The 26,977-nt window shown below is 42.3% G+C and overlaps 3 protein-coding genes across 6 annotated transcripts in view; 2 read left to right on the top strand and 1 right to left on the bottom strand.

Annotated features, from left to right (window-relative positions):
- abcg2b (ATP-binding cassette, sub-family G (WHITE), member 2b) overlaps positions 1-13,519 on the top strand; it is a 33,578-nt gene extending 20,059 nt beyond the window's left edge. For 3 of the 4 annotated variants that reach the window (XM_068321058.1, XM_068321055.1, XM_068321056.1), the window contains 15 exons: positions 7,318-7,488; positions 8,048-8,107; positions 8,184-8,301; positions 8,369-8,524; positions 8,608-8,765; positions 9,041-9,192; positions 9,443-9,535; positions 9,650-9,801; positions 10,061-10,212; positions 10,565-10,654; positions 11,468-11,592; positions 12,014-12,168; positions 12,259-12,348; positions 12,420-12,472; positions 12,552-13,519. In XM_068321058.1, coding sequence (XP_068177159.1) covers positions 7,337-7,488; positions 8,048-8,107; positions 8,184-8,301; positions 8,369-8,524; positions 8,608-8,765; positions 9,041-9,192; positions 9,443-9,535; positions 9,650-9,801; positions 10,061-10,212; positions 10,565-10,654; positions 11,468-11,592; positions 12,014-12,168; positions 12,259-12,348; positions 12,420-12,472; positions 12,552-12,699 — 1,854 coding nt within the window. In that variant the 5' untranslated portion in view covers positions 7,318-7,336 and the 3' untranslated portion in view covers positions 12,700-13,519. Of the gene's footprint in view, positions 1-6,142; positions 6,313-7,317; positions 7,489-8,047; positions 8,108-8,183; positions 8,302-8,368; positions 8,525-8,607; positions 8,766-9,040; positions 9,193-9,442; positions 9,536-9,649; positions 9,802-10,060; positions 10,213-10,564; positions 10,655-11,467; positions 11,593-12,013; positions 12,169-12,258; positions 12,349-12,419; positions 12,473-12,551 lie in introns of those variants that run through there. The other variant, XM_068321057.1, reaches the window with a different exon arrangement.
- hapstr1b (HUWE1 associated protein modifying stress responses b) lies at positions 3,545-5,907 on the bottom strand. Its single transcript, XM_068321322.1, has 4 exons — positions 5,556-5,907; positions 4,412-4,492; positions 4,025-4,300; positions 3,545-3,930 (listed from the first exon to the last, which is right to left on the bottom strand). Exons 1-4 carry the CDS (start codon positions 5,749-5,751, stop codon positions 3,692-3,694), a joined length of 792 nt encoding a protein of 263 aa, XP_068177423.1. The 5' UTR covers positions 5,752-5,907; the 3' UTR covers positions 3,545-3,691.
- Positions 13,520-20,075: 6,556 nt separating the features above from the next.
- Positions 20,076-25,860, top strand: LOC137599958 (actin-related protein 2/3 complex subunit 1A). The gene is made up of 11 exons (XM_068321242.1): positions 20,076-20,370; positions 21,041-21,134; positions 21,426-21,530; positions 22,207-22,429; positions 23,126-23,233; positions 23,321-23,424; positions 23,521-23,629; positions 24,365-24,440; positions 24,526-24,719; positions 24,910-25,000; positions 25,104-25,860. Exons 2-11 carry the CDS (start codon positions 21,071-21,073, stop codon positions 25,140-25,142), a joined length of 1,113 nt encoding a protein of 370 aa, XP_068177343.1. The 5' UTR covers positions 20,076-20,370; positions 21,041-21,070; the 3' UTR covers positions 25,143-25,860.
- Positions 25,861-26,977: the final 1,117 nt, after the last annotated feature.

Raw genomic sequence — 26,977 nt, forward strand, 5'->3', positions numbered from 1 at the left:
GTGTGTGTGTGTGTGTGTGTGTGTGTGTGTGTGCGTGTGCGTGTGCGTGCGTGTGTGTGTGTGTGTTTATGAGTCTGTATGTGTGTATTAATACCAACCAGCCTGGATGGCCATCTTGGGATGGAATTTCTGGAACATTCAGACACTTGTTGCTTCTCGTCATGTCTCGATCTTTCTCTCTCTCTCTCACATACACACACACACACACACACACACACACACACACACACACACAGAGTGCTTCTTTTTGAAGTGTGAAACAGCTTGCGGTCAACTCTGCTCCTCTTCGTCGGTTCCACCAAATAGCCGCCTTCAGAGCCTTCAGAGCCTTCAGATTGGTGATGAAACAACAACAACCCTGTAGCGTTAGCAGAGGAAAGGAGGAACAGATCCTCTCCCTGGATCCCCTGGATGTGTTGCTTAGATGGAGCCGTCCTTTATCTCCCTCAATCGTGTTGGACAGATAGATTTAAACCCAGGCTTTCTCTTGGGGGGAGGGGGGGGTGTCATCCACGAGTAGGCCTACCGTTGACCTTTGTGCTGACACTGGGGTCACACCCGCTGCCAAACCACAGACGCACAATTTACAGCTTCTTTTAGAGGTTGACATTAAGTTTAAGAGACTTAATGACATTTTCAATCATTTATCTATTTCCTGGATGCAAATAATGATTAATTAAACATGCATCCTGCCCCCCTCATCCCTCACCTTAATTATTTTTGTGCATTCATCCATCCATTTTCCATAGGCGATTGTCGTTTGTGGGGTCGTGTGGGTTGGGGGGGTCCTATACGTTGGTGAGGGGGCGGGGTCCGAGCTGGAAAGGTCACCAGCTCATCACAGAGAGACAAACATTCACTCACCTGGACGGGGTGTTTTTGGATGGTTGGATAAGAAATCAGGTTCTAACTCAGAAATGGGACTGAAACCAAACCTCTTCGGCAGAGATCAAATATCCACCCCAGTTTTGTTTCATTTTAAAACTAAATCTAATTCCTCATCTCTGAGTCACCTCAAATGACACCTGGTACAATTTAAACACGCTCATCGTTCGTGGTTGGAGTCTCAGCATCGTTTGCTTGCAGAATTTCACACTTTTGCGATTTTGTCTGAATTTTAATTCTTCTTTAACCAACCTTGTGTATAAATGATTAACATTGCCTCTCTGGAAGCAGCAGATAATTAGTGTGACAGAACAAATCATCTCATTTACATATTCAGCAGCTCTGAAGGGGGCAAAGCAGAAGCCTGTGGCGCCCCCGTGTGTCAGCAAAGTGAACTTCACGATGGGCTAAAAATGGTCTGATTCGCAGCACATGAAAAATGAAGTAAAACTGCAGATTTATATCCTTTTGGTCGTAATATGAGGCTCCTTTGTAGGAAACAAGATGCTCTGTGACTGAGAAGCAACGAGGCATTTGTTAACCCAGCAGGAATTGCAGAACATAATAGCTGAAACTCAAGAGCTCTTTTTTCACTTCGTTGCACTCTTTATCCTTCATTTCTTTGGACCAGCATGAGGTAATTCACAGAAATATCAACTGTTGAGTCAAGATTATCAGCAGGCAATGATACGAGTGAAGGAGAAATCAAATCCAAACAGGAGCAAACTCAAAAGACTCACGTTGGTATTGTCTTTAATGTCAGAATTGTACATGGACATCCTGATGGATCTGCACTTCTTTTTTTTTACAATATGTACCACATAGAACAGCACCTACAAGTCATTTACACAAATTACATTAGATTCTATCACAAAGCAGCGCGAGAAATAAGCAGAAAGAGTTTCTCAGAGAAGAAAAATGTCACGGGGCCAAACTGGGACGAGTAACTCCTGAAACATTTTAAGTACAAACCTGAAACAATAATAAGTGCGAATGGTTTCTGACTGGTTCTAAAGAGCAAGAGGCGAAATGATGACGGCTGTAAACACTGAGGAGGTACACTGTTAATGATGAAGATGCAAGAATCAGGATTCAGTCCAACTCATTTTGAAAGAGAACTGTCATCAGGATTATCTGTAAACAACACATGTGGGATAACATGATTATAAAGCTGCTAAAATTACATTTTTTTATTCCTAACTCAGTCTGCTTTGTGATAAAACCCTGGTTTAGGCTGCAAAAAGAGGAACTCAAGAAGAGAAAAAAAAAAATTGGATGAATTATAAGTAAAACAGGAAATTATTTGTTCAAGCGGATGCTTGGTTTACCAGAACCCTGCATCCACAAACAAACTCACACACACACACACGCACAGTTGCACAACAACCAGAGATACTGTAGCAGCTTTCTCAAAGGCAAAGACGAGTACGACACAGTAAGTGGCAGTTCTGCTGTGGGATATGAGAACAGGCAGCGCAGCAGCAGAGCGAACACACGCCGGCGAGCGTTTCCAGTCCGGCCACACAGCAGGGAGATGGTTCAAGCCCCTGGGGGTCCAGGGTTTAGTCCAGTCTGCTTTGGCAAACACTCCAGGAGGAGGAAGTAGGCTTGAGAATGAGCGGAAAAAGACTACCAAAAAAAAAAAAAAAGGGGGGGGGTTGGGATGCCTAAACATAAAATTCTAAGTCATTCCGGGGTGACGTGATTGCTCGAGGGCGTCTACTACGAAGCAAGTTCACGCTTACTTTGCTTGAGCCGGTTCGACAAAACCCAAGGGTTAGCGACGGCGGCTATCGGCGCCCTCTAACCGAGACCGTCTGCCGCCGGCTCCCTTCAGGCACACGGAAAGGAATTTTTTGTGCATGGCTTTGATGTCTGGTACACAGAAACTGGACCAACAGCTCACAGACGCCCAAATCAACAAGAATGAGTTTTACAGAAAGAGAAAAAAAGTGACAGAAGGTTTCTGTTGTGAAAAGTTAGAATACCTTTATCTCACATGAGTGTTTACTAGCTATCGTTCTACTTCCAACGTGACGCACATTTAAAGATATTCACGGATGTGGGGCTTTTGTTTGCAGAATAAGTCAGTTCTCTAATCTTCGTTCTGTTAACTCAGTACCAGCAGTATAAACCAAAAACATCGGCAGCAAATTTTACCAAATAGAAACTGATAAATTCTATCTGATGTACCGTCTTGTTAGTGCACCAATGATGAGCTGCGTAAAATTCAAGGGAAACCCAGAAAACATCATCTTATACTGAAGCATAGTCTGTGCTATTTTAACTATATGGCTGTGTACATGTTAGCCTACCATAGGCTACATGCTGCACTTTAAAGTACGGATCTGTACGTCTGTATTTTATAGAAAACACTGAAATGACGGTGCTTATAAATCCCGTTTTCATCCAACATTATAAAAACAGCCTCTGGACCAGGTTAGGGTTAGCATTCGTGATCCAGCCAGGATAAGAGAGCACCCCCCCCCCAACCTATTTATGTTTGCTTCGTAGTAAACACCTCAGATCTACTGAGGGCAACTAAGCAGAAACAGAAAAAGGAAAATTCCTAAACAAGACCAGAGCTCTACTATAGAGAGGACGAATGAGACAACAGAGGCAGGACGAAAGAAAAATAAAAGGTTAGGAATATGTTGGATTGTAATAGATAAGTTAATTTATTTGTAGCATCGCAAGCGAGATGAAAAAAGAGGAAGATTTCAATGGCGGGCCTAGGCATGAGTCTTCGTCGGCTGTCCAGTCGGCCACCAAGGAGGACAGGAGGGATTAGTGGTGTAGAAAAAGTTCAGAGCATCCTGTTACGTTTATGAGTTGGCGAGTCTGTAATGGCGTCATTACAAGGGGCGGGGCCTCTTTTACGATTGGATGTGGAATCTAAATGGCGCGCCATCTCCTCAGCGATGAAGGTGTTCAGGTCCACGTCATGCAGACCGTTCCTACGGCGACCGATGGCCTGGGCTGGATGGGTTGGTGAACCCGGAGGACCAGAACGCACAGAAATACTCGCCATGGCGCCACTGAGGCCTAAAAAAAAAAAAGAGAGAACATCATGAAGCACACTGCATGAACTCCAGCATCGTCTGATCACATGACCGCTGTGAGTGGAACTGTTACCCACCATGCAGCGCGATGGCCTCTCTGAAAGGCTGCAGGTCTGTCTCCACAGAGCTGCCCGTCTCCGGGGGTGATGGCCGGCTAGCAGACACCATGGCAACTTTGGGTGGGGTGCGAGCTGTCCTTGGAGGTGGGACTTTGCCACAGAGGAAGCTAATGAGGTCCTCGCGCCTGATAGTTCTTCTGCGTTTCTTAACCCACGCGATCACGTCCTTATTCTTGCGCTGAGAGCCCACGTGGATGCCCAAGTCATGGCTCCTTTGGCGTGCATCTAAACTTTCTGATGAAGCAACACAGGAAAATGTTTTAATGAACCTGAACCTCACATGGCCACATTTTGATTAACATACAGCTGTAAAACAAATGCAAATGCAAAATAGTGATTACTTGCCTTTATACAGGTTAGTGACAGCTGTGGCTGCATTCTGGAAGGGCACCCAGGGAGAAAGGCCTTGCTGCTGACACACTCGATCTGGAAATAAACATTTAAAAGCAAGTCAGACATTAATTACAACTCGTCCGACTCAACTCTTAAATTTATTATTCTCAAAAGTCAGATCGAAATAGAAAACTGTCACTGTCTATGAGTTGGATTTACCACCAAAAATAAAGACAAAGATTCTGGGCCTATTCATTACTTTACTACCAATAATATCCTCACATATGCTGCGGTTTCCATCAATTATATGAAGCACAACAACTAACGAAGCTTTAGGATAAAATATCTAGCGAGCAAACCTAGAATATCAGTCTTATAGAAGCAAATAAATCTGACACAAACATTTACTTCCTAAGATTTTTTTTTTTTTTAAAATCCTTTCGCCATTTTGTTCTAGATGTTTTTACGACAAAGCAAGCATGAGCTTCAGTCCCAGGAATAAAACGTCTGTGTCAAAAGGAGCCACATGTCGGTGACAACTGACCGCATTTGACCGTCACCGGCTTGTTTCCAGTCGGATAACTCCTCCTCGTGTATCGCCATTTTGACATGCTATTTTGACAAGCTAGACAACTGGTCAAAGGACAAAACGTCTTTTGTAGGAGCCATATTGTGTCTAAAAGGCTCAAATGAGCAAGTTGGGGGGGGGGGGAAAGCGAAGTTTCCCTTTAGTGTTTACCTGTTTACCTCATCCACCCATCGATCCATTTCGCCCGGCTTGAGCCCCTACATGAACCCGGGCCACCCGGACCAAAAGCCACCACGTTCTGACACGGTGACCGGTAGTAAACCCATGCTAGCGCTACTAGCTTCACGTTAGCTTCAGCAGCGGGGCAGTGTCATGCTACCAAAGAAAAGCCCACAGTCGTCCATGTAAAGCAGAATTTAACAATGCGCATTCTGCGTCTAACAAAACAAGCAGTAAAACACACAGCATCCATTATCCCGGGGAGAAACTACTGGCGACGGGAAACACCATTAGCCCAGCAAGTCCCCTTTGTGTCGCTTTCCGCCCAGTTCTAGCGCTAGCTAGTTAGCCAGCGTAATTAGCTTTAGCGTTAGCTCTGAAAATTAGCTAGCTTAATTATGTACGGACCTTTGTAGAGCTGTGCTACCGCGGTAGCAGAGTTCTGGAAGAGGTGCCACAGTTTCTGCTCGCTGTGTTCCGTCTCCTCTTCGCTTGGATCCCCTTGTTCGGCCTCTGCTAAGCACTGCCGTTCCCACTTGGAGAACCAATGTTCGGGGCCGTGCTCCTGGATCTCCGCTTCTCCCTCCTCTTTCCTCTCTTCCATGTCAAGCGTTTGCTAACACTTTATAAACTATTCTTTGTGTTAAATGTCGTGTTGTGTTCCGATTTACTCAAAAGTTGTCTCTTCCGCGTTAAATAATCCAGCTAAAGTAGCATCGTGGACGTCCACAATCCACGAACACTGCCGGTGTAAAGCACACCAAACTCTAGCACGAAATGACAACACCTAAGAATGTCTGGAACAAGCAGCGCCCATTTTATGCTATACTACAAAGCGATTGGACCATTCTATTTGTAGGCGGTGCTTAAGGTGCAAGACGGAGCCTGATTGGACAAGAGCACAAAAATAAATAATAAAGTGCAAGAGAAAAACAACGTTGGCTTGAGCGCACGGAAAAGTCATACAGCATTCTATCCGACAGGGGGCAGCCGCGCCATGGGAATATGAGCCCCTAAAGTTTGGGGCTACCGCTAGTAGCCCTTCGGTTGTTTTTATTAGTTGGTAGTCATTCAATATTAGTCGACGTTCTCTCAAGTTATTTAATGTGTCTCGAAAATTATAGTCTAACAGGAAATGTGCTGCAATCTTCAGCAGAAGCTTAATGTAAGTTATTTCCTGCTTCAGCGTGACAAAACAAAGCATAGAACCACATTGATTTCCTAGTTGGGTGCAGAAGAATGTGACTTTCCTCCACAGAAGCCTGACCTCAGCCCCGGTCATCACCTTCTGCATGATTGTAACTAACAGGTCAGACCTCATCAGTGGTCTTGAAGTTGCATGAAAGCACATTTTATCCTGCCTAATTCCAACATATGGTGGAGAGACACCACAGACCTGCTACTAGACATTATAATAATGTTATTAGAGTGATTTGGATTCATCCAACCTTTTGGATCCAAATCCAAAAGGTTGCATGACTTTGTGTGTTTTTGTTCATCAAAGTTTCAGTCTACCAAAGTCTACAACTTGTGACCAACATAACTCACTATGCATGACCAACATATAGTTTGAGTTGACGTTGAAAAAGGTATCCAAAGGTTTAAAATAAATATAGTCCTTTGGGTAAGTGAATGTCACTCATACAAGTCATATCTGAATAAAAGTCTTATAAATGTACTTCAGTAAAATCACATTAAAACTAAGTAAACAAATAAAATGAAAATACACAGACACATAAAACCCACTGACTACACAACTATCATCTAAAGTTATCAAATAATAACCTAAATTTTGCAGCAAATGGAAATACTCGAGTGAAGTACAAGTATCTTGAGTACAGTACTTGAGTAAATGTACTTTCCATCCTGTTCTGTCCAACATTGTCATCTGTTATGCACTGTTGTATTACACAAGTTGTGGTCCCACTTTAATGCAGTCATAACTGTGGCTGAAAATCCCAGAGTCAAGGCCAATGTCACACTATCTTTGTGAGAATGGTTAGAATGATGTGAGCAAAATACTGAGGAGTCCAAAGGTCATGTGTGTTTCTACCACAACCTTTGGTAATGCACGGCTTTCTCTCTCCCTGTCAGTTGGACAGGCCTCCCTATCAAACAGTTCCTCCCTGTCCCTTCGATCCCCACTTCCTGACTCCAGTCTCTCCTGCAGGTAACGGCTGCTTCTGAAGATGTCTGAGAGGAAAGAGACGGCTATCAACCTGGACGAGTATTACCGTGATAAAGGACCTGTTGTCACATTTAGCAATTTACGCTATTGTGTTCAAGAGAGGAGGCTGTGCTGCAGGAAAGGTCCAGAAAAATACATCCTGAAAGATGTGAGGTAGGATATTTACAGGCATGTCATGTAACGAGCCCACAGCATTATGGGTGGGAGATCTAATTTTTTTAATCACGTAAAAGTGGTATTTGTGCTCATCTCATTGAATGTGTCATTAATTTAGCAGATATAAAATACCCCTAAAAAATAGCCTCTCTTTTATGTCATGTTTGTGTTTTTATTCGTCTTGTATTTTGCAGTGTGTGTGTTTCCTGTACAAAGCGAGTTCACCTGTGGGGCAATAAATGTTTTTTTTCATAAAGAGAGGCCATTTATGGTATTAATACATGTATTAATACACTTAAAACCTTTTTTATGTTACGATAATTCTAGCAACATGCAGTGAATCAAGTAAAACATTGGAAGGCAACTAATTTTGAAACTTCTGTTTCAAAGCTTCAACTTGGACCAATTAAAATATGATGAAAACATTTAAAAATATACTCTTCTTTTCTACCAAATACATATCTTTTTATTTATGATTGACGTATGATAACCTGGTGAATGTATTAAAAAAAAATTCTATAAATGACTGACTGGAATTTTTCATTGGCTGTTATAGTGGAATCATGAGACCAGGGATGAATGCTATCATGGGTGCCACTGGGAGTGGAAAGACATCGTAAGAGATACGTCCATGCACACATTAATAGATGAGAAATTCCTCCCACATTTTATATTCTGTCTCCTCCTGTCAGACTCCTGGATGTCATCGCAGGACGAAAAGACCCTGCTGGGTTGCGCCAAGGAAGGGTCTTGGTGGACGGCAAAGTCATCACGTCTGACCTCAGGCTCAACTCGGCCTACGTGGTTCAGGTATGAAAGTGTTAAACTTCGGAATTGTTTGGACAAGTGCGTGTCTACATCACCCGTGTGCTTCCAGGATGATGTCCTTATGGGAACCCTGTCTGTTAGAGAGAACCTCCTGTTCAGCGCCAACCTACGTCTGGACCGTAAGCATCACTCCCCAGAGGAGAAAAACAGCCGAGTGGATGCTATTTTAAAAGACCTGGGCCTGGTGGACTGCGCCAACACTAAGGTACCCTAACTTACCTGCACATCACTCACTATCCAGCAGTATTGGACCAGCAGTGTTTTACATGTGTGTGTGTGTGTGTGCAGATCGGGACTGAGTTCCTGCGGGGTGTATCTGGGGGCGAGAGGAAGCGATGCAGCATCGGGATGGAGCTCATCACCTCTCCCTCCCTGCTGTTCCTGGACGAACCCACCACCGGACTGGATTCCAACACTGCGAGCTGCATCATCAACCTGCTGCACAAGTACTGCACGTTTACCCGTTAATCGTTCTGCGAGAAACACAACACACACACACACACACACACAGGATATAGACTGCAACTGATGCACATGATGCCGCTGGAGACGTCGAGGTCAATACCTGGGCAATAGATCGTTCTCCATCAGCTTTAATCAACATTACACCAGACCGGAGCAGCCATTATTAATGCACCACAGATAAAAGCAGCATCACCATCTGCTGCTGTGTGTTGTTATTACAATACGGATGCTGATGTATGTCCTCACCTGTGTACAGTATCTCCAGAAGAGGAAAGACTGTCATCTTCTCCATCCATCAGCCACGCTACTCCATCTTCAAGCAGTTCGACCACCTGACGCTGATGCATAAAGGGGAGGTGGTGTACGCAGGACCAGCAGGCCAGACATTGAACTACTTTGGAAACCTTGGTATGTGTGTGTGTCTGCTAGAAAAACTGTCGAACCTTGACTCTAATGTGCTAAAAGCATCATATGACGCATCTTTATGCAGAAAAGAGAAATGTTTTGCGTCGCCATGGGACATCCTGACACCTCACAGCCTACCTGCATGAAGATGCTGTTGGAAATGCAAAATAAACAACAGAGACTTTCCTATGTAAATTAAATAAGTTTGAACTAATGATTCACTTGCATGTGTTCCTGTCCTTGTTATTTACAGGCTACCAAATAGACGATTTTGACAACCCTGCTGATTTCTTCATGGACGTCACAAATGGAGAGGCAAAATGTACATTACAAACAATTAGGACTGGTACGTCCACATAAGAATTACCTAACATTAAGTAACTGCTGACAGCTAATGACTGTTCATTACATCCTTATCTGCAACACGGAGATGTACTCTGGCCTCTGTCTCGTTCCACAGTAGAGTTCGAAAACCCGTTGGCTTCTAAGTACCGCCAGTCCCAGCTGTGTAACAGCATGCTCCAGGAGCTGGACCGCCTGAACCAAAACTCTGCCGAAAGGAACAACAACGGAAACGCCACAGCCACCTATGCTACGTCATTTCTATATCAGGTCTGCTCAAAAGCAGAGAAAAAATGGGATTAATGACTCTTATCAAAGTGAATTTATGGTGTTATGTCACAAACATCAATCATCTACGCCTGCTATAACAATTCACTGGGGCGCCCGCTGCATGAACCTTATTTATAACTGTCATTGTGCATATAAAAAAAAAGATACCGTCTTGTGTGTGTGTGTGTGTGTGTGTGTGTGTGTGTGTGTGTGTGTGTGTGTGTGTGTGTGTGTGTGTGTGTGTGTGTGTGTGCGACAGATGCGTGTGGTGTGTGGCAGGACTTTGCTGAACACCCTGAGGAACCCTCAGACGTCTTATGCCCAGTTGGGTATGGCCATCTTTTTTGCGTTCCTGGTGGGGCTCATTTATTACCAGTTGCCCCTGACGCTGCCCGAGGCTTTACAGAACAGGTACAACATGAGTCAGCATACTCTTACCGCTGTGTCACCATATCCACTAGGGAGCTGTAGAATGATAACAGATAAGTAGTTGTTACTATTTGTTTTGAGGGAAATGAAAATGGACAGAAATGTGCGTTTCTCAATCTTAGAGTGATGATGGATGTCATGACAAATACTCAAAAATAAAGTTAGAAAAAATAAATAAAGAGTCAGCAATAAAAGAAAAAAATGACATCAGGATGAGGATATATATAATTTATAATTACAGTTTTATCAAGAAGGAGTCAAAAGGGTCATGGAGACATTTTACAGGTCATCAGATGAACAGATAATATTACATAACTGTTTCTCTTCATGACAGGAGTGGAGCCTTCTTCTTCCTTATCATCAATATGGTGTTTGGGAATCTCTCCGCTGTTGAGCTCTTTATCAATGAAAGGACAATCTTCATGTGAGTGAAAGATCAACTAAAACATGTGCGTTCATGTTTTAGTGCAAAAGATTGCGAAAGTCTTTCCACGCTATGCTACTAATGCTAATTCTCTAAGCTAATTCCAAGTCGAGAAAGGCTGGTTTTCTTTATATGCTTTTTTTTTAATCCTCACAAAATACCAGGACAAGATCAATTCCAATGTCTGTCACCATCTGATACACATCATTAGAAATAGATGATATCCTTTTTTTATTCGTTGTTTATTAAAAATGAATAGGATCTGCCTGTTTCTAACTGCTAAATCAGCATTTAAAGTGGACTTCTTGAAGCTTAAATCTGGTTTTTCTGTCCATGTGAAGTTTGTGTGTATGCATGTGTTGCTAGGATACATAATGGAATAATCATCTGTAACTTAGTTCATGAGTTGTTGATTTTTGAAACATTTGCATGCACGAATCTGCAAATGTAACACGTAAGACGTGTAAAAATATTGTGCTAGTTCATGACATTATGGTGCAGTGCTGGTGTGTGGTGAGATACATTAAATTACTTTCTAAAACGGCATCGTTTGACCAGATCAGTGCAACACACGTCCTGGATATTCACTTGATAGGAGGTGTTTGTTGATTTTGTTGTAGTGAAAAACAGGCCTAAGCAAACTGTCCTTAAATAAACTTAAACAAACAATCCTTCCTGAAAAAGTCATTATTGGTTTTTCATGACATTTTGTGGAGCAGTTGAAAACATAAAACATCAGTGGAGGATTTAAAATAAGGCAGCCTTTACTTGATTAATTGCAGAGCGTCACAGTTTGTGTTTCGTCTGTTGCAGCCATGAGAACTCCAGCGGATATTACCGGACCTCCGTCTACTTCCTGTCCAAGATCTTTGCTGACCTCCTCCCCAACCGCATCATCCCTATCTTTATATCCGGAGCCATCTCCTACTATATGATGGGTAATGCTCTTTGATACAAGCGCATGCGCACCATGAATACACCTTGTCTAACACCACCAAGGGGAACCTAGGAGCGTCCCTCTGGAGCATTTGGAGACGCTTTAATTAGATCTGTTGCCTCACATTGAGATGTTGCTGGTTTCACGTCCGGACCTGGGGCTTTGCTGTCAGGAGGTTGCATGTCCTCCCCGGGTCTCTGAGGGTTCCCTTTAGATTCTTTGGCTTCTTCCAAGAGTCTAAAAATCTTTTAAGTAATGACTATAAATCACCTGTAGCTCTAAATGTCCCTGGGTGATGAACCGGCAGCCCGTCTAGGGTGAACCCTGGATGGGCTCCGGTACCTGAGGCGACCCTGCAGAAGATCCAGAAATCAGACGTCTAACTGAGAACATTCTGTCTTCCTGTTTCCACTGGCTTTCAGGGTTGAAGCCTGCCTTTGCGGCCTTCTTCTTCTTCACTCTGACCATGTGTCTGGTCAGTCTGGCAGGAGTCAGCCTGGCCTTCCTGGTCTCGGCGAGCGTAGCCTCGTTCGCCATGGCTAACGTCTTGATCGCTCTCCCTTTCGTCTTCATGATGGTGTGTTGCCGAGATACTGAAACTGAGATCATAATATGACCGCCTGAAGCTGTATAGTCGGATTATTTGCTCTTGTTTCCCCTGTTTTAGGTCTTTGGCGGTTATCTCGTCAACCTCAACGCCATGCTGAGTTGGCTCTCCTGGCTGAAATGGATCAGCATCTTCAGATATGGAATGAATGTAAGCAAAGGGGCGCTTTGTGTTTTCTGTCCAGAGGAAGAAGTTCAAACTCCTCTCTTTGTGTCTCTCAGGCCGCGTTCATCATCGAGCTGACCGATCAGACATTCTACAGCAACAACACCATGTGAGTCCCGAGCGGCAACACACTCATGGAGCACTCTACTCCCCTCAGACACACTCAGCCTCTCCTTCCCATTCTGCAGATTCCCCGGGGAGCTGTTCCTGAAAAGTCAGGACATCGACTACTCCGTGTGGGGCTTCTGGCAGAACGAGGTGGCCCTACTGGGAATGGTGTTAGTCTGCATGTTCCTGGCCTACATACAGCTGCGGCGAATCAACCGCTGGAAGTAATGCCCGTCTGTCTGTTAGCGTGTTCAGCAACAATGCATTTTGTATCTTTGTGTTATTTATTTGACAGGCCTCAAATGAAACACAAAAGCATCACAGAGCTGAAACATACCTGCACAGGATGGAGGAAGCTTTCTACGGTGATTCTCTAAATTAGCATTATTTTTTTGAGCAGTATGTGTCAGTATGTGTTATCTCTCACGCGTAAACAAGCGCACGTGTCGTAACATTTGACTCCCAGGTGGATAAGTGTAATCACTAATCACACTCGGTCTGTGCACGAGGGAATGTAAGGCAAACATCTGAGTCCTGTAAAGCTCCTTACGGCGAGCGAGACAGCAGTAATAGTCTGTGTGAAGCTATCATCACCCTGCAGAGACGGTGTAGGAGGTGTTTTTCTATATTTAATACAAGCTTTATACAGTTTTTACAAGAATTTAACATTAGATTATTTTTTTTTGTGAGAAACAAACCCTCAAATTTTATTCTCTTTACGGTGGGAAAATCTTCCACCCTGATAGCATCACATGAACATTCTGCGCATGGATTATTCAAATCCAGGACTTTTACCGCTTCAGCATTGCACAAAATGGAATTATGTAAAAGTTTTATATGTATTTTCATCCAAAATTCTGCATATGTAAAATCTTAGGAATCTTAAGGGAATTCCATTATAAGCTCAAATCAGCTTCCGTGTTTGATTTTTGAATGTTTGACGGACAGCAGGAGGTTCATTTGCCCTATAAGGTGAGGATAATCTCACAAGGGGGGTTTTAAAGGGGGGTACCTTTTCAAAGAAAATCAATAAAATGTTAATAATTAACCCTTACACTTCTTTTTTTTTGTTAAATCATGCTGTAAAACATCCAGCTGCAGGTGTGCTGCTATGTGACCCCACCCTCTGCATGACATGCAATCAGTTTGTTGTCACTGTACACATTGGACACTCGTAAAATAGTCAACCTGCAAATCATAGAATTTCAACATATGGCTCACGTGTTAGAAAACAGTAAATATTTCCCACAGCGTCACGTTTCCTCCTCCTCCTCCTCCAGTGTAAAGATTACTGCTGAAATCTGTAATTTCATTTAAAGTTTTTCTTCTTTTCTAACTTGGACGAGTGATTGGGGTCAAACGAAACATCAAGAACGAAATATTTTAATCTTTTAACACTGCATGAATATCTTAGCGGGCCTCAGTAAAACAGAAGCCCACCAGAGAAACAGCCGGAACACACGCGTGTAGCCAAACCAGCGAACGCGTTGTATGGCGAGTCCTCATGAAGTCGTACATAAAATCTCCACTCTGGAAGCTGTTCACACCGCCTGCAGGCCGTTCCCCACCGTCACCGGCGTGCTTTCCAGCCCACGGAGCCACTCTGTACATTTTAACACCACGCGCTCATCCACACCATAATCCTCCTCTTCCTCATACTCGACATCATCATACTTATGCTGCTCGTTCAGAAGGGAGATTTTCACAATCGAGCTGATGTCTCCCACGTTGCCGTCGACGTTTTTAGCAACGCCTTTGCCCTTTGGGGGGCTCTGTCTCTTCTGCGCCGCTTCCTGTTGCCTCCAGGAGACGTTTTCCCTCCTGCGTCTTGAATCCGAAAGGCTTCCAGAAGCAGCGCCTCCGCTTCCTCCATTTCTGGATGCTGAATATTGATGCCTCTCGCTGTCTCTCCGCTGCAGCAGCAGAACAGCCTCAGGTGTGAGAGTCAGCGTGAAACGGGCCTCCTCCTGACGCCTGGCGCTCGTCTTCACCTCGGGTTCATTCTTCGCAGAGATCTGCCTCACGAGCTTGTGCTGCTCCGTCTTCATCGTCTCTGTCTGTGATGAAGGCAACCATCTGTCCTTTCTCTTCGCGTGCAGCTCTGACCCTCCTTTAGCGGTTGGCAGATGACTTCGAGGTTGACTCTTCTTGCCGAGCTGCTTGAGATTTGACGCCAGTCGCTCCTTCACTGAGTTGCCTTTGCCGTCTCTCTGCACCTTTGCCTTGGATGCAGCAGCTGCAGATGACGTGATGTTCAGAGGCCTCTGCTTCCGGGTTAGTCCTGACACGGAGCAGGTCATCGACACGGGTGGGATGAAGGGCATCTTGGCGACACACAGGATCAGATAGGAAAGGAGTTCTGTTTTCTTTTTGAAACACTGGAAGAAAAAAGACGAGGGAACCAAGGAGGAAAGGAATTTACCAAAGGAGTAAAGATACCCTGATGCATCCTCTGCCATGCAGCGGTCAGCGGCGTTTCTGCAGGGATCCACCAATCTAATCTGGAATAGCAGACATCCTGTCAGGGATTTATACATGAGCAGGGGGAGGGCGTGGCACCACGGAGGAGGAGAGGGTTTTGCGATGTTCATTGCTTCAAAGCTCCAAGACCTAAAATAAGCCCACACTTCTAATCCTCTGGTGTCATGAGTGAGGGCACGTTTAAGACACACGCGCACAGCCACACACACAAGCCTAATCCACACACCACATTAATGACAAGAGATTGTAAGGTGGTCGTCAGCATCGGTGACAAATCAAAGGTCAAATCTGTAGAAAACAACCCTGACTTGATGAGTCAGAATATAAATTAAGTAATCCATTCACTCGCTTTTCCTACAGCATTCAACTGAAGGTTTTCATTTTCAGAAGACAGAACAATTAAGTTATTCCTGAGAAAATGCTAATTTATCTTGGATCAAATTATTGTTATGTGCTCATCTTTTCTAACAAAGGGAAAAATATTTGTTTTAAAACACATTTATTTGACATAGTACAAAATTTAAAAAAAATTTCAAATTCAAATGCAGGGCACTAACATATGTTCTCTACACATTTTATACAAAAAATACACACATTCTAAACAATGTACATTTCAAGGTTGAAATGAAACACATGATGATCCTTCTGTTGGTTACGACTGCCGTCATTCACAACATTTCCTCCTGTGTACGTGGAGAATCCGTCGGCAGCAAGGACAGATGTGTAAAGCATCCTTGAAATAGTTCACAAATAATGGAATCAGGCAGCATCCGAGCAGCAACCTGTGAGACAGAAAAACTTACACCTGTCTTTTTTCCTTTTGAATACCTGATTGGATGTTTGCATGAGCGTCTACCCACCCGCATAACGCAAACACCAGACACATGAGCAAAGCGTAGCTCCCAACGCTGTAGACGACCAGCGTGGTGACCAGTGTCTGACAGCATGGGCATGTTGTCATGGCTGGAGAACGGCGCATTTCCATTTCATAGCTCACAAACTTGGCTTTGGGGGTGGACGGAGGGGGACGGGACACTAGAGAGGAAACATCGGAGAATTACGAGGAATGTCTGTTTTCAAAATGTTATATAATAGCATCACTGAAATAAAAATCACAAAAAAGCACAAAATCTACAGTATTTGTACCTGCAATTGTCTAAAACGAGTTTCAATTTGTATATAGAAGCTCAACAAAACACAATTTGACATCATGAAAGGATAAAATGCCACTTTTTTAATTTAAAATTTGAATTTGGAAAACAAAAACGACAGAATCCTGGTCTACACATTCAAGAAAGGCAGATGATAAGCAAAGCATGTACCTGGTGAAGTTGATTGAGTTTGGGTGGGGCAACCAACGTCATTAGAAAAGGAGAAAGCAGGAGGTGACGGCAGAGGGTGGAAAGGTGAGTGAATGTGGTAGATGTTCACATCTTTTCGTATTTTTTCGTCTGGAAAAACAAATGCACATAAAATGGTTTGAATGTGAAACGTGATCCAGTAAACCCAGCAGGTAGAGAAGACATACGGCTTTACCTGGGAAGAAGTGCAGTGGTGATAACGAATCCATTTCAGCAGCAGCAAAACTGAGTGAGGATCTGAACGTGTGTTGAGAACGTTCATGTGTGGAGCCACCAGGTGCAACGGAAAGACACTAATGAAACCTCCTATGATTGGTTAAAATCCCATTACCCACAAGTCAGCAGCAAGGTGATTGATAATATTTTCCCCAATGTCATGCTTAATGAGACTATGTGCGGTCTGCTGATCAATGACATAAGTGATCACCTCCCGATATTTACCAACTATGATTGGAAACAAACTGTGTGTCGGGAACAGGCCCAAACATTCTACAAGAGGGTCAAGACTGAAGAAAGAATGAATGCACTAAGAAATGATCTATTAGCTCCAAACTGGTCTGATGTTTACACTGCTGAGGATGTTAACACTGCATATGACTATCTCAATGATAGAATAGAAGAATTGTACAATTTGCATTGTGCAATGAAGAAAATTTATCTAAACAAAAAAAGGTGTTAAGGAACCATGGATGACGTTGTCATTGATCAATGCCTGTCGGAAAAAGAATACATTATATAAAAAGTTTGTTAAACAAAGAACAGAACGAGCAGAAGCCAAATACAAAAAAATTAGAAATAAATTAAATGTCATAATACGAACATGTAAGAAAGAATATTATAGTAATCTGAATGCAGAAAATAAAAATTACACTAAAAAATTATGGGACATAATCAGTAATGTTATAAAACAAAGTCAGGCCAAATCTTCCTATCCAGAATACTTTAATATTAAAAATACAAAATTAGAGGACATGGATAAAGTCGCAAATACATTTAATGAGTTCTTTGTGGGTGTTGGACCTGAGCTGGCAGAAAACATTCCTGTCTCACACTCGCACTGGGATTATTTAGACGACATGGGAGGAAGGAACCCAAACTCAATGTTTCTGGTGCTAGTCAAGGACACAGAGACCTGGTCAGTCAATGCATCGCAAAAACTTCTACTAATGTGAATGGATTTGATATGAAGCTAATAAAGGATACACTGGATGGAATTCTGCAACCATTTACACACATATGTAATCTGTCATTTCAAACTGGGGTGTTTCCTGACAAAATGAAGATTGCAAAAGTGGTTCCGATATATAAAAATGGGGATGCTTGTGAATTTACAAACTACAGACCTGTTTCAATACTACCACAGTTATCAAAAATCCTACAGAAGCTGCTCGATTCATAACAAAGCACAATCTCCTTGACTGTAGTCAGTACAGCTTCAGGAAGGATCATTCCACTGCGTTAGCGCTGACAGAAACAATAGAACTCATTACTGATGCCATGGATCAAAAGTTGTACTCCATAGGAATCTTTATTGACCTTAAAAAAGCTTTTCACACAATTGATCATACAATTTTAATTGAGAAACTAGAACGATTTGGATTTAGGGGTACAGCACTAAATTGGATAAAGAGTTATTTACATGAAAGGTCTCAATATGTCACTCTGGGCGGGAGGACATCAAAAACATTAGACATTGTGTGTGGGGTGCCACAGGGGTCAGTGTTGGGCCCAAAATTATTTACACTTTACATAAATGATTTATGTAAAGTTTCAAAGGTACTTAAAATGATAGTCTCTTCGGATGATACAACCATAAATAAACTGACTCAAACAGTAAACGAGGAATTAGCCAAGATGCAATTATGGTTTGATATAAACAAATTATCCTTGAACCTAACCAAAACTAAGTTCATGTTATTTGGGAAGAAAAGTTGCAAACACAAAATCAATATTAAGGTGAATGATGTACTGTAGATATTGAAAGGTTTAATGAATTTAAAATGCTAGGAGTGATTATTGATGAGATGCTAAATTGGAAACCTCATTTAAAACAACTGCAAATTAAGTTAGCTAGAAGTGTATCCATACTCTGGAAAACTCAAAAACTATTGAATCAGAAGGCACTCCATATAATATATTGTGCACTAATCTTGTCCTATCTGAACTACTGTCCTGACGTCTGGGGAAACACGTTTAAAGGTGGCTGAGAAAAGAGCCTTGAGAATTATTCACAATGAACATTATAGAGCTCACACAAACCACTTATTTATTAAATCTAAACTACTGAAAATACATGACATCATCAGCTATAAAACTGAACAACTTATGTATAAAGCAGCCAATAACAATTTACCTCAGGACTGCACTGTTATGACGAATTAAACTTCATGTTGTCAATCCTGTGAAACAAATGTCACTGTAACCTTTGTGCAGTAACAGTACATGCAAGATGTTATGACTGCTACGAAAGTGGAAAGGAAAGGAATGCTGAAGAAACAAGGACACTACTGACCAGAAACAACCCTTGAAAGGAATGACAAAATGAACATTAACAAAATTTGGACTCTTCTCAAGAATTGTCAAAGAGGTGTGCAAAGATGCACGCCTATTGGACTAAATAGACGGATTAAAACAAGAATGTACCAGAATAAAATAACTGAAATTGATTTGTGACATGCAATGTATGAATTGGTTGACAATGTGCTGTAATGAGAGAGATGTTGATGATTTAGGGGACGGGAACCTTACAAAATAAGCTGTTGCATCGACCTAATAATCACTTTTTCCAGGTATATATTTATAATGAGAGATATAAGGATTTTTTTTAAAAGCAAATTTAAAACACCAACGTTTTTCCAACTGTACAGTCTGCAAATTTAAAAAATAAATAAATTTGATGCTCTTTAATATTCTGGAACATTTGGCTTTTATTTTCATTTCCATGGTTACAAGTGTGATACTTTTGGCATTATTCAAAAACTGACCTACATTTATACTCAAAGTACCCACTTCCTATACTAGAGAGATGCCTTTTGGTATTTTGAGGACGTTTAATCCTGTCACAGACATTATTTTGATTTTTGAAAATGTATTTTTTTTTCATGCATGTAGTAAAATCTCTACAATGGACAGGGACAACTTACATAACATCGTTCTATCCATCTTTTGCAGTGAAATGCACCCATGTCAGGGGACTCTAATTCTTAACTATTTGCTAATAATGACCTGAATAAATTGAATTTACTTGATCATAAAATCAAAATCTCCAACACACATACATTATAATGTCATAATATTACAGTTGCGCATCCTGTTTAGGGACCCTGGATCTCGTTTTCAAATACGTACAGTAATTAAATATTAAGTAGATGAAAATTAGCTTTAAGTTATCTCTGGTCTGTGTCCCACATTTGTTGTGTTAAATAAATAAATAAATAAAATTAATAAAAAAAAATTATTTGTTCATGCATTATGCACTGTGCATACATACTGTCAACACATCCAAATGATAAAAGGATTCCTATCCGGATATCAGTTTGAGCTGTCTGCTAAAGCAGATCCACTTCCTCGTCTCTTTTTAGTAAAGGAAAGCGAACTAGGAATCCTTCCGCACACAACCACAACAGGTCTGACCTGCTGAATTTTATCAGTTTTCTTCTTATATCGTTATGCGCTAGATGGTGGTGTTCTGTAACCGGTCGGGCCGCTTTGGACGTATCCACCGCGGGAGGAGCTCTTCCGCGCTGGTCGGAGTTAGCCTATGAGGCTCCGCTCCAATCGAGGCTTTCCACTTGAATGTAACAGCTAGCGTGATGGTGCTAAGCTAGCTGTCAGCCAGGCATCCGCGGGGTCTGCAGTCGAGGTGACGTGAGCTACCGGATGCTCCCGGTCGTATCCTCCTGGTCGTCTTGACATTCCCTCAACATTCCTGGACGAATTCGTGTCGACTGACCAGAGTCCGCGAATTCAGGTCCATTCCTGATTTAACCTTTCCCCGCTAGCGTGACCTAGCTTGCCGGCTAACGAGAGCGTAGACTCACGGAACTGGACTGACTGGGTGAGTTAGCATGACGGCTAGCGGAATGTGCGACTAGCGGTGTAGCTGCGGAACAAGTGCGTTTCCTACAAGGAAAAAACGGGGTCTGGCATTGAAAACTTAGGCCTTATTGAAAACGCATGTAAAAATATTACAACATTTATTTTGTATTTTTCACGACCAACAACCTGTCGGCTAGGCCCGTCCTACACCGGTGGACAGCTAGTGTTAGCTGGGAATTTGTCTTAACTTGCTAGTTACGTTAGTAATGTTTTGCTAGTGGTGACGGTATGGCCGGTGACGCTACTAACCTAGCATTAGTCACGATAATACTGTAATACGTAGCTAATATGTCAGTTTCATTCAATAAAAGTGACTAATTTGACATTCCAAGATAAAGAAATCAAGCCTGCAGCGGGTAACCTTGTTAACATTAGCTTTGTAATACTTTAGCTACTTGGAGCAGCCTAACGTATCTAAGCTAACACAGCTAGCTATCAGCTATAAACCGAATATCCATGCAAATAAGTTATCAGCTAGCTGTTTGCCCTGTTTATCAGACGTTTTATATAATCTGTCATCTGAGAAGCTGTAAAGCCGATAAAGGGCGAAGTTCACTTCAGTTCACTGATGTATTGTTTGTCGTGTTGTTAAACTGAGTTTTTTATTTTTATTTTTATGTGACTTCCAGAGTTCCACTTAAGAACCACACCCAGACAAAATGTCCCTTCATCAGTTTCTGTTGGAACCCATCACCTGCCACGCGTGGAATCGCGACAGGACACGTAAGCCTGACACTTTTATCCCATTTAGCTCGTTATTCCTTTATTTAAATACCAACTGCAAACTTTCAATGTCCCATATAAGTACTCAATTGTTGATTTAACTGAGATTACATTAACACAATATAATCTTATAAGAAGAGTCCGGGTTTGGCCAGTGTGTTTTCAGTTTTTGTCAACTTTTGCATTACGTAGCCCTCTTCGGTCAAACTTACATTCCAGAAACGGGTCTAACCGGTTGGTTACCTGTTCGCCTATCTTGTTGACCTGCTAGTGTCTCTGTTTTTTCTTCAGAAATTGCTATCAGTCCAAATAACCATGAAGTCCATATCTACAAGAAGAGTGGTAACCAGTGGGTTAAAACCCATGAGTTGAAGGAGCACAACGGACACATCACAGGTAATCAGACAGCATAAAACAGTATTTAAACTACATGTTTTTACAAAGATAATTTGATCTGTCACGCATCTTCTGTGTTACTATGCCTAACTCACACTTAAATATGACATAATGGTCATTAGCAAGTGTTGATGCGCATAAAATACCTGTGTGACTGAGGCCCCGTCCACACGATGACGGATTTCTTTGAAAACGCAACTTTTTAAAAATGCATCGAAAACGATTCGTGTCCACGCGACAGCGTCCACACGTAAACGCACCAGTGCGTTTTCGAAGACGGCTATAAGCATGCCAAACCATGTGGTGGCAGTATTGAGTCAAATTTTATCCAATAGGAATCCTCCGTGTTTTGTTGTCACAACACGCGGGCCCATAAATATGACGTCACAGAGGTTTTCGTCGCAGGCAAGACGTCAGCGTTTTTAAAAAGTTGCGGATACACCGTTCACACGACAACGCAGACCCAGCGTTATCTTTAAAAATCCACCTCGGCTAGCGTTTTCGAAAAGTTGCGTTTTCGTTCCGGATGAACGCAAGAAAAAAGTTGTGTTTTAAAAAAACCCGTCATTGTGTGGACGGGGCCTGAATGATCTCTTGCTGTTAGACATTATTCAGCTCAGTTACCTCAATTTTGAAACACTGTTTAATGCAAAGCGTCTCTTTGACGTTTTTCCAGGTATTGACTGGGCTCCCAAAAGTGATCGTATAGTGACATGTGGAGCAGACCGTAATGCCTATGTGTGGTCCCAGAAGGAAGGGGTGTGGAAGCCCACACTGGTCATCCTCAGGATCAACCGAGCCGCTACTTTTGTCAAGTGGTCTCCGCTGGAGAACAAGTTTGCAGTTGGTAGCGGTGCTCGGCTCATCTCTGTCTGCTACTTTGAGTCTGAGAATGACTGGTGAGTCTGCAGGAACAATCAAGATGGTTTGCAAATGCATCATGATTCATCCAAAGGTATTCCTCAAGCCCAGGAATACCTTTTTTTCCAACATCGTACCAGTCTTTTCTGCCTCAATTTGCTCAAACAGATAATTTTATTATTTTTTGTCAAACTAAAGCTGTGAATTTCTTTACCTTTTATTATATCCCGCTTCAAAGCAGTTATGCATTGTAATTGTCAGTGTTCGTGTGTTCGCCCGTTTGTTAGTTCGTCTACTAAATATGTTCGCAACCGTTGCACATAGAAAGATTAAACAGAAAGCACATTACTCAGGCGGCAAAGAGGATGAAGATGAGATGATGACCTTGAGAAAACTAGGTCAAGGTCCAATTTCAACTTTTGTACACTCAAGAACCGGATACAATAGAGAGACGAGGGAGAAGGCGAGTGTAAGACCATAGATCAAAGCTAGTGCTTTGATCAATGAGAGTAGGTCAGAGCACTAGCTTTGATCTTTTGACCTATGCAAGTAGGTCAGGGTAAAATTTTGAATTCAGGGTTGTCGTGGGATGTTGCAGACTGTGACTGCCTTGGTTCTGGTTTTTGTTTTGGTTCCAGTTTTGTAAAATTAAGAAATAACACAATCATTTCATACTTATTAATTATAAAGTAGAACGTTCAAAACACCCATATTGAAGTTGTCTAATGCCTCAGGTGGGTCAGCAAGCACATCAAGAAACCAGTTCGCTCCACCATCCTCAGTCTGGACTGGCATCCCAACAACATCCTGCTGGCCGCTGGATCCTGTGACTTCAAATGCAGGTGAGTGTCATCACCAGTCACTCATATGGGAGTAAGATGGAATGATTACAAACCTGCCAACACTCTTTTTTTGCCCTTGCCCCCTAGGGTGTTCTCAGCCTACATTAAGGAGGTGGAAGAGAAACCAGGCCCCACGCCCTGGGGCAACAAGATGCCATTCGGAGCTGTGCTAGCAGAGTTTGGAGGAGCAGGTCTGTATGCTACAGTAAAATGTTTTGGTGTATTATTAGCTGTAAGCCTTCAAGCTGAATCAGACCTGATTTTTTTACTCTCTTTGTGTCCTTTAGGTGGAGGGGGGTGGGTCCACTCTGTCTCTTTCTCTTCCTCTGGTAACCGCCTGGCCTGGGTCAGCCATGACAGCACTGTCACTGTGGTGGACAGCTCTAAGACTGCCAGGTATTCAAACTACAGGGGGAGCTTGTTTATGGCCGGCAGCCTTCTCGGAATGTGCCACAAGGCATTCCGTTGTTAACAACACAAAAACTGTGATGCTTGGTGTCACTGTTGGTGACCAAAATGCACAGTCTAACCCTACACTCTAATAAATGTGTTGAGCACATCTCCTGCTCGTAGAACCTTTTTGAAGCTATTTTTAAGTCGTTGCTTCTGTTCTTGCAAGGATATTTCCTTGTCTGTGGGGGTGTACAGTAGTATGAAACCATTGGAAGGTATTTAATCCAGTGGATGTGTTGCTTTAGTGTCCTTAGAAGTCACACCTGCACTGAATAAATTGAGAATTTAAATTTGTCATCATTACCTTCTTTTACAAATGAGGGGGGGAAAGCTGCTTTTTTTATTCCATTTAAAAGGCAATTCCTTACATTAAATGAATGAGGCATTATTTCTTTCACTGCTCATTATATTTTGGACCCTGTAGTTGTGCTATCATTTACAATCTTATTGTTGTTTTGGTGCCATTGAAGTGAAAACCCTGGTGAACCAGGTCCAAGGCTACACTGACATAATGATGACCGTTGTTAACAAGTTGAAGGTGACATGAATGAACAGGCGGAGTTGGGAACAGGTTCTCACTTGAAGCTCTGCTGAGGCTGTAGAGTGCTGTCTGTTGAAATGACAGTTAATGCAGTTAAATGTCAAGCTTATAATTACGGTGTTTGTGTGCTTCTTTAGTCCCTCACAGCTGAAGACGGAGTTCCTTCCTCTCCTCAGCGTCATTTTTGTCTCAGAGAACAGTTTAGTAGCTGCGGTAAGCATAAAACATTCACACTGTTGCATGTTTAAAAACATAAATATACTAAAGAACACAGTTTTAACGCTGTCTTCGTCTTTAGGGCCACGACTGTTGCCCCATGCTGTTCCGTTGCGACGATGCTGGAACGCTGACATTTGTGTCAAAGCTTGACCTCCCCAAGCAGAGCATCCAGAGGAACATCTCAGCCATGGAGCGTTTCAGGAACATGGACAAGCGAGCCACCACCGAGGACCGCAACACTGCCCTGGACACGCTGCACCAGAACAGCATCACGTGAGTCGCATCTGCTCGGACGTGATAGGTTTAGATAATCTGATATTCTGTTGACAGCTACTTAAAAACTGCAGGACAAAATTTATATTTCCCACCTTATTTCTATGAGGGTTGAAGGAGTGCATCTCATAATTGGTTTTCTTAGACTCCTCTTTAACACTCTACATGTGTCTACATGTCTGGCCCTCAGCCAAGTGTCTATCTTCGAGGGGGACAAAAGCGATTGTCGCAAGTTCTGCACCACAGGCATCGATGGAGCAATGACCATTTGGGACTTCAAGGTACTAATTCAAACGAAAATGATCAGCATCCTTCTGCAAAGAGGAATGATCTCAGATCTCCCAGCTCTAAGTGTCTCCTTCTTTGTGCGTTTTACCTTCTCAGAGTCTAGAAGCTTCTATCCAGGGTCTCCGCATCATGTGAAGGAATCTTGTGAACGAATGAAGAGAAGCTGCAGCCTCACTTTTCTCCAACAGCACCCCCACCTCACCCCCTCCACACAGCCAATAACATACATAACTGACCACCTTACGAGTGTCTGCTGAAGCACTGATCAGACCACATCACACTCTTGTGGGTGTGTGCAAACACTCTCACACACACACTCGAGTACATACATGACGTGTGGCATCACTGATTTTTTTTTTGTTTGTTTGTTGTTTGTTTTTAAATGAAGGTTAATCAGGTGTCAAAATGGGAAGGTCTTCTGACACGTGTTAAAGCGTGACGTGAAACGTGTGTTTTTATGTTCTTTAACCTCCTGTACCAAAAGTTCAACACTAAAAGGTGTGTTTTATCCAAATGTCAGACTGTGTTTCACTACTGAGTAACCCTGACATGATTTCTGAATATTTGTTTAGTAGATTGGAGGACTTAATGTTTTACTTCCTGGAGTATAACACATTTTCTCCAGCAGGTGAAGTCATTGTTCAGGGTTGGGTTCTAGATAATCTGAGGTCATGTTGCTGGTTGTTCGGTAGACAGCTGTACAGGATCTGACGGTGGAGGAAAAAAAAAAAAACAGCTGTCAAAACTGCGGAGTCTTTCTGTAGCTATCACACTAAAACCACAGAAGACGGAGGATTTCTATGTAACTGGTTATGAGATAGACATGAAATAAAGATAAAATACATTTACAGTACTCCAGCTGTCTTGACTGTTTCTTTGTCTGTACTGGTGCACTGCTGTAGGTTTTGTTTATTTGCGAATCATATTTGTATTTATGTGCATAAAAACCATTGATTTTTGCAGGATGTAAGGCTTACTTCCTGGAACAACAACAAGCTATGCACTAAGAATAAAAATAAAGCCCTGCAGGACAACAAGCAGGTTCCTAAAATCAATCTATGAAGAAGACATGTATTATTCATGAATTTTAATTGTTTTGAACAAGAGTAAACGTCCTCAGTGAGGCATGTGCTCACAGCTAGTATTAGCATGCTAACAGCACCTGTAAAACATGTTTAGCTTTATGGTTCTTTACATTGGAAATTTGCATGCGAGTATTTGATAAATACTCATTCACAAGCTAGCATTAAGTACCATATGGTAGGTTTTGCAGGTGCCAGCTTCATATTTGCTGGTAGATGAAAAGAGACCTGATGATGCTTTTAGGGAAACATGATGGTAAATTTTTGCTCCATTTCTGTGACTGAGCATCATTCTGCCATGCTGTTAGCTTGTTGTTAACATCAGAATGAGAAGGTTTTTAAATTCATATGTGCAAGCAAGAAAGCTTATATTACTTCAGAGCTGCTTCTGCTGATTTCATATAATTATTGCGGTTGTTTATGCATTCCTCTAACAGGCATCTTCAGCTGGCAGTAATAGAATGTTTGAGTTCATTTGGCTGCATGCAAAGGAAAAAAAGAGATGATTTGGCCCAAATCCATCAAGGTTTGGTCTGACGATTTAGCCTTTATATATCTTTTAGTAATTCACTTTGACATGGAAATATCTGCTTATAGAGATTAGCCAAGTTTCGATTTCAACTCCATTCTTCCTTCTCAAATTGCTAATTGGCCTGTTAACAATGACTGGCACAGAGAAGAGGAAGTGCTGGCCCAGATTAATGTTATCCATTATGTTGGTGTTTGCTATCTACATTGGAAGCCCAGAGTTATTAGCCATTGTCCTCAGAGGATAAATCTTCATCAGACTTGTTGATGGGTTCCAGGAAGGTGTAAACAGGGTCATTCAGGACTTTTTCTATTTGCATAACACTTTTCTGACAAATATAAGTGCAGAAAAGTGAGGAG

This window comes from Antennarius striatus, chromosome 8 (assembly GCF_040054535.1).
Source record: "Antennarius striatus isolate MH-2024 chromosome 8, ASM4005453v1, whole genome shotgun sequence".
NCBI lineage: Eukaryota > Metazoa > Chordata > Actinopteri > Lophiiformes > Antennariidae > Antennarius > Antennarius striatus.

Coding starts and splice junctions, on each gene's coding strand:
- hapstr1b (XM_068321322.1), bottom strand. CDS start 5,751: ATGGAAGAGAGGAAAGAGGAGGGAGAAGCGGAGATCCAGGAGCACGGC. Junction 4,493..5,555: donor GGTAGCACAGCTCTACAAAG/GTCCGTACATAA, acceptor GTTTATTTCCAG/ATCGAGTGTGTCAGCAGCAA. Junction 4,301..4,411: donor TGTCACTAACCTGTATAAAG/GCAAGTAATCAC, acceptor TTGCTTCATCAG/AAAGTTTAGATGCACGCCAA.
- LOC137599958 (XM_068321242.1), top strand. CDS start 21,071: ATGTCCCTTCATCAGTTTCTGTTGGAACCCATCACCTGCCACGCGTGG. Junction 23,234..23,320: donor TCCTGTGACTTCAAATGCAG/GTGAGTGTCATC, acceptor CTTGCCCCCTAG/GGTGTTCTCAGCCTACATTA. Junction 24,441..24,525: donor AGAACAGTTTAGTAGCTGCG/GTAAGCATAAAA, acceptor CTTCGTCTTTAG/GGCCACGACTGTTGCCCCAT.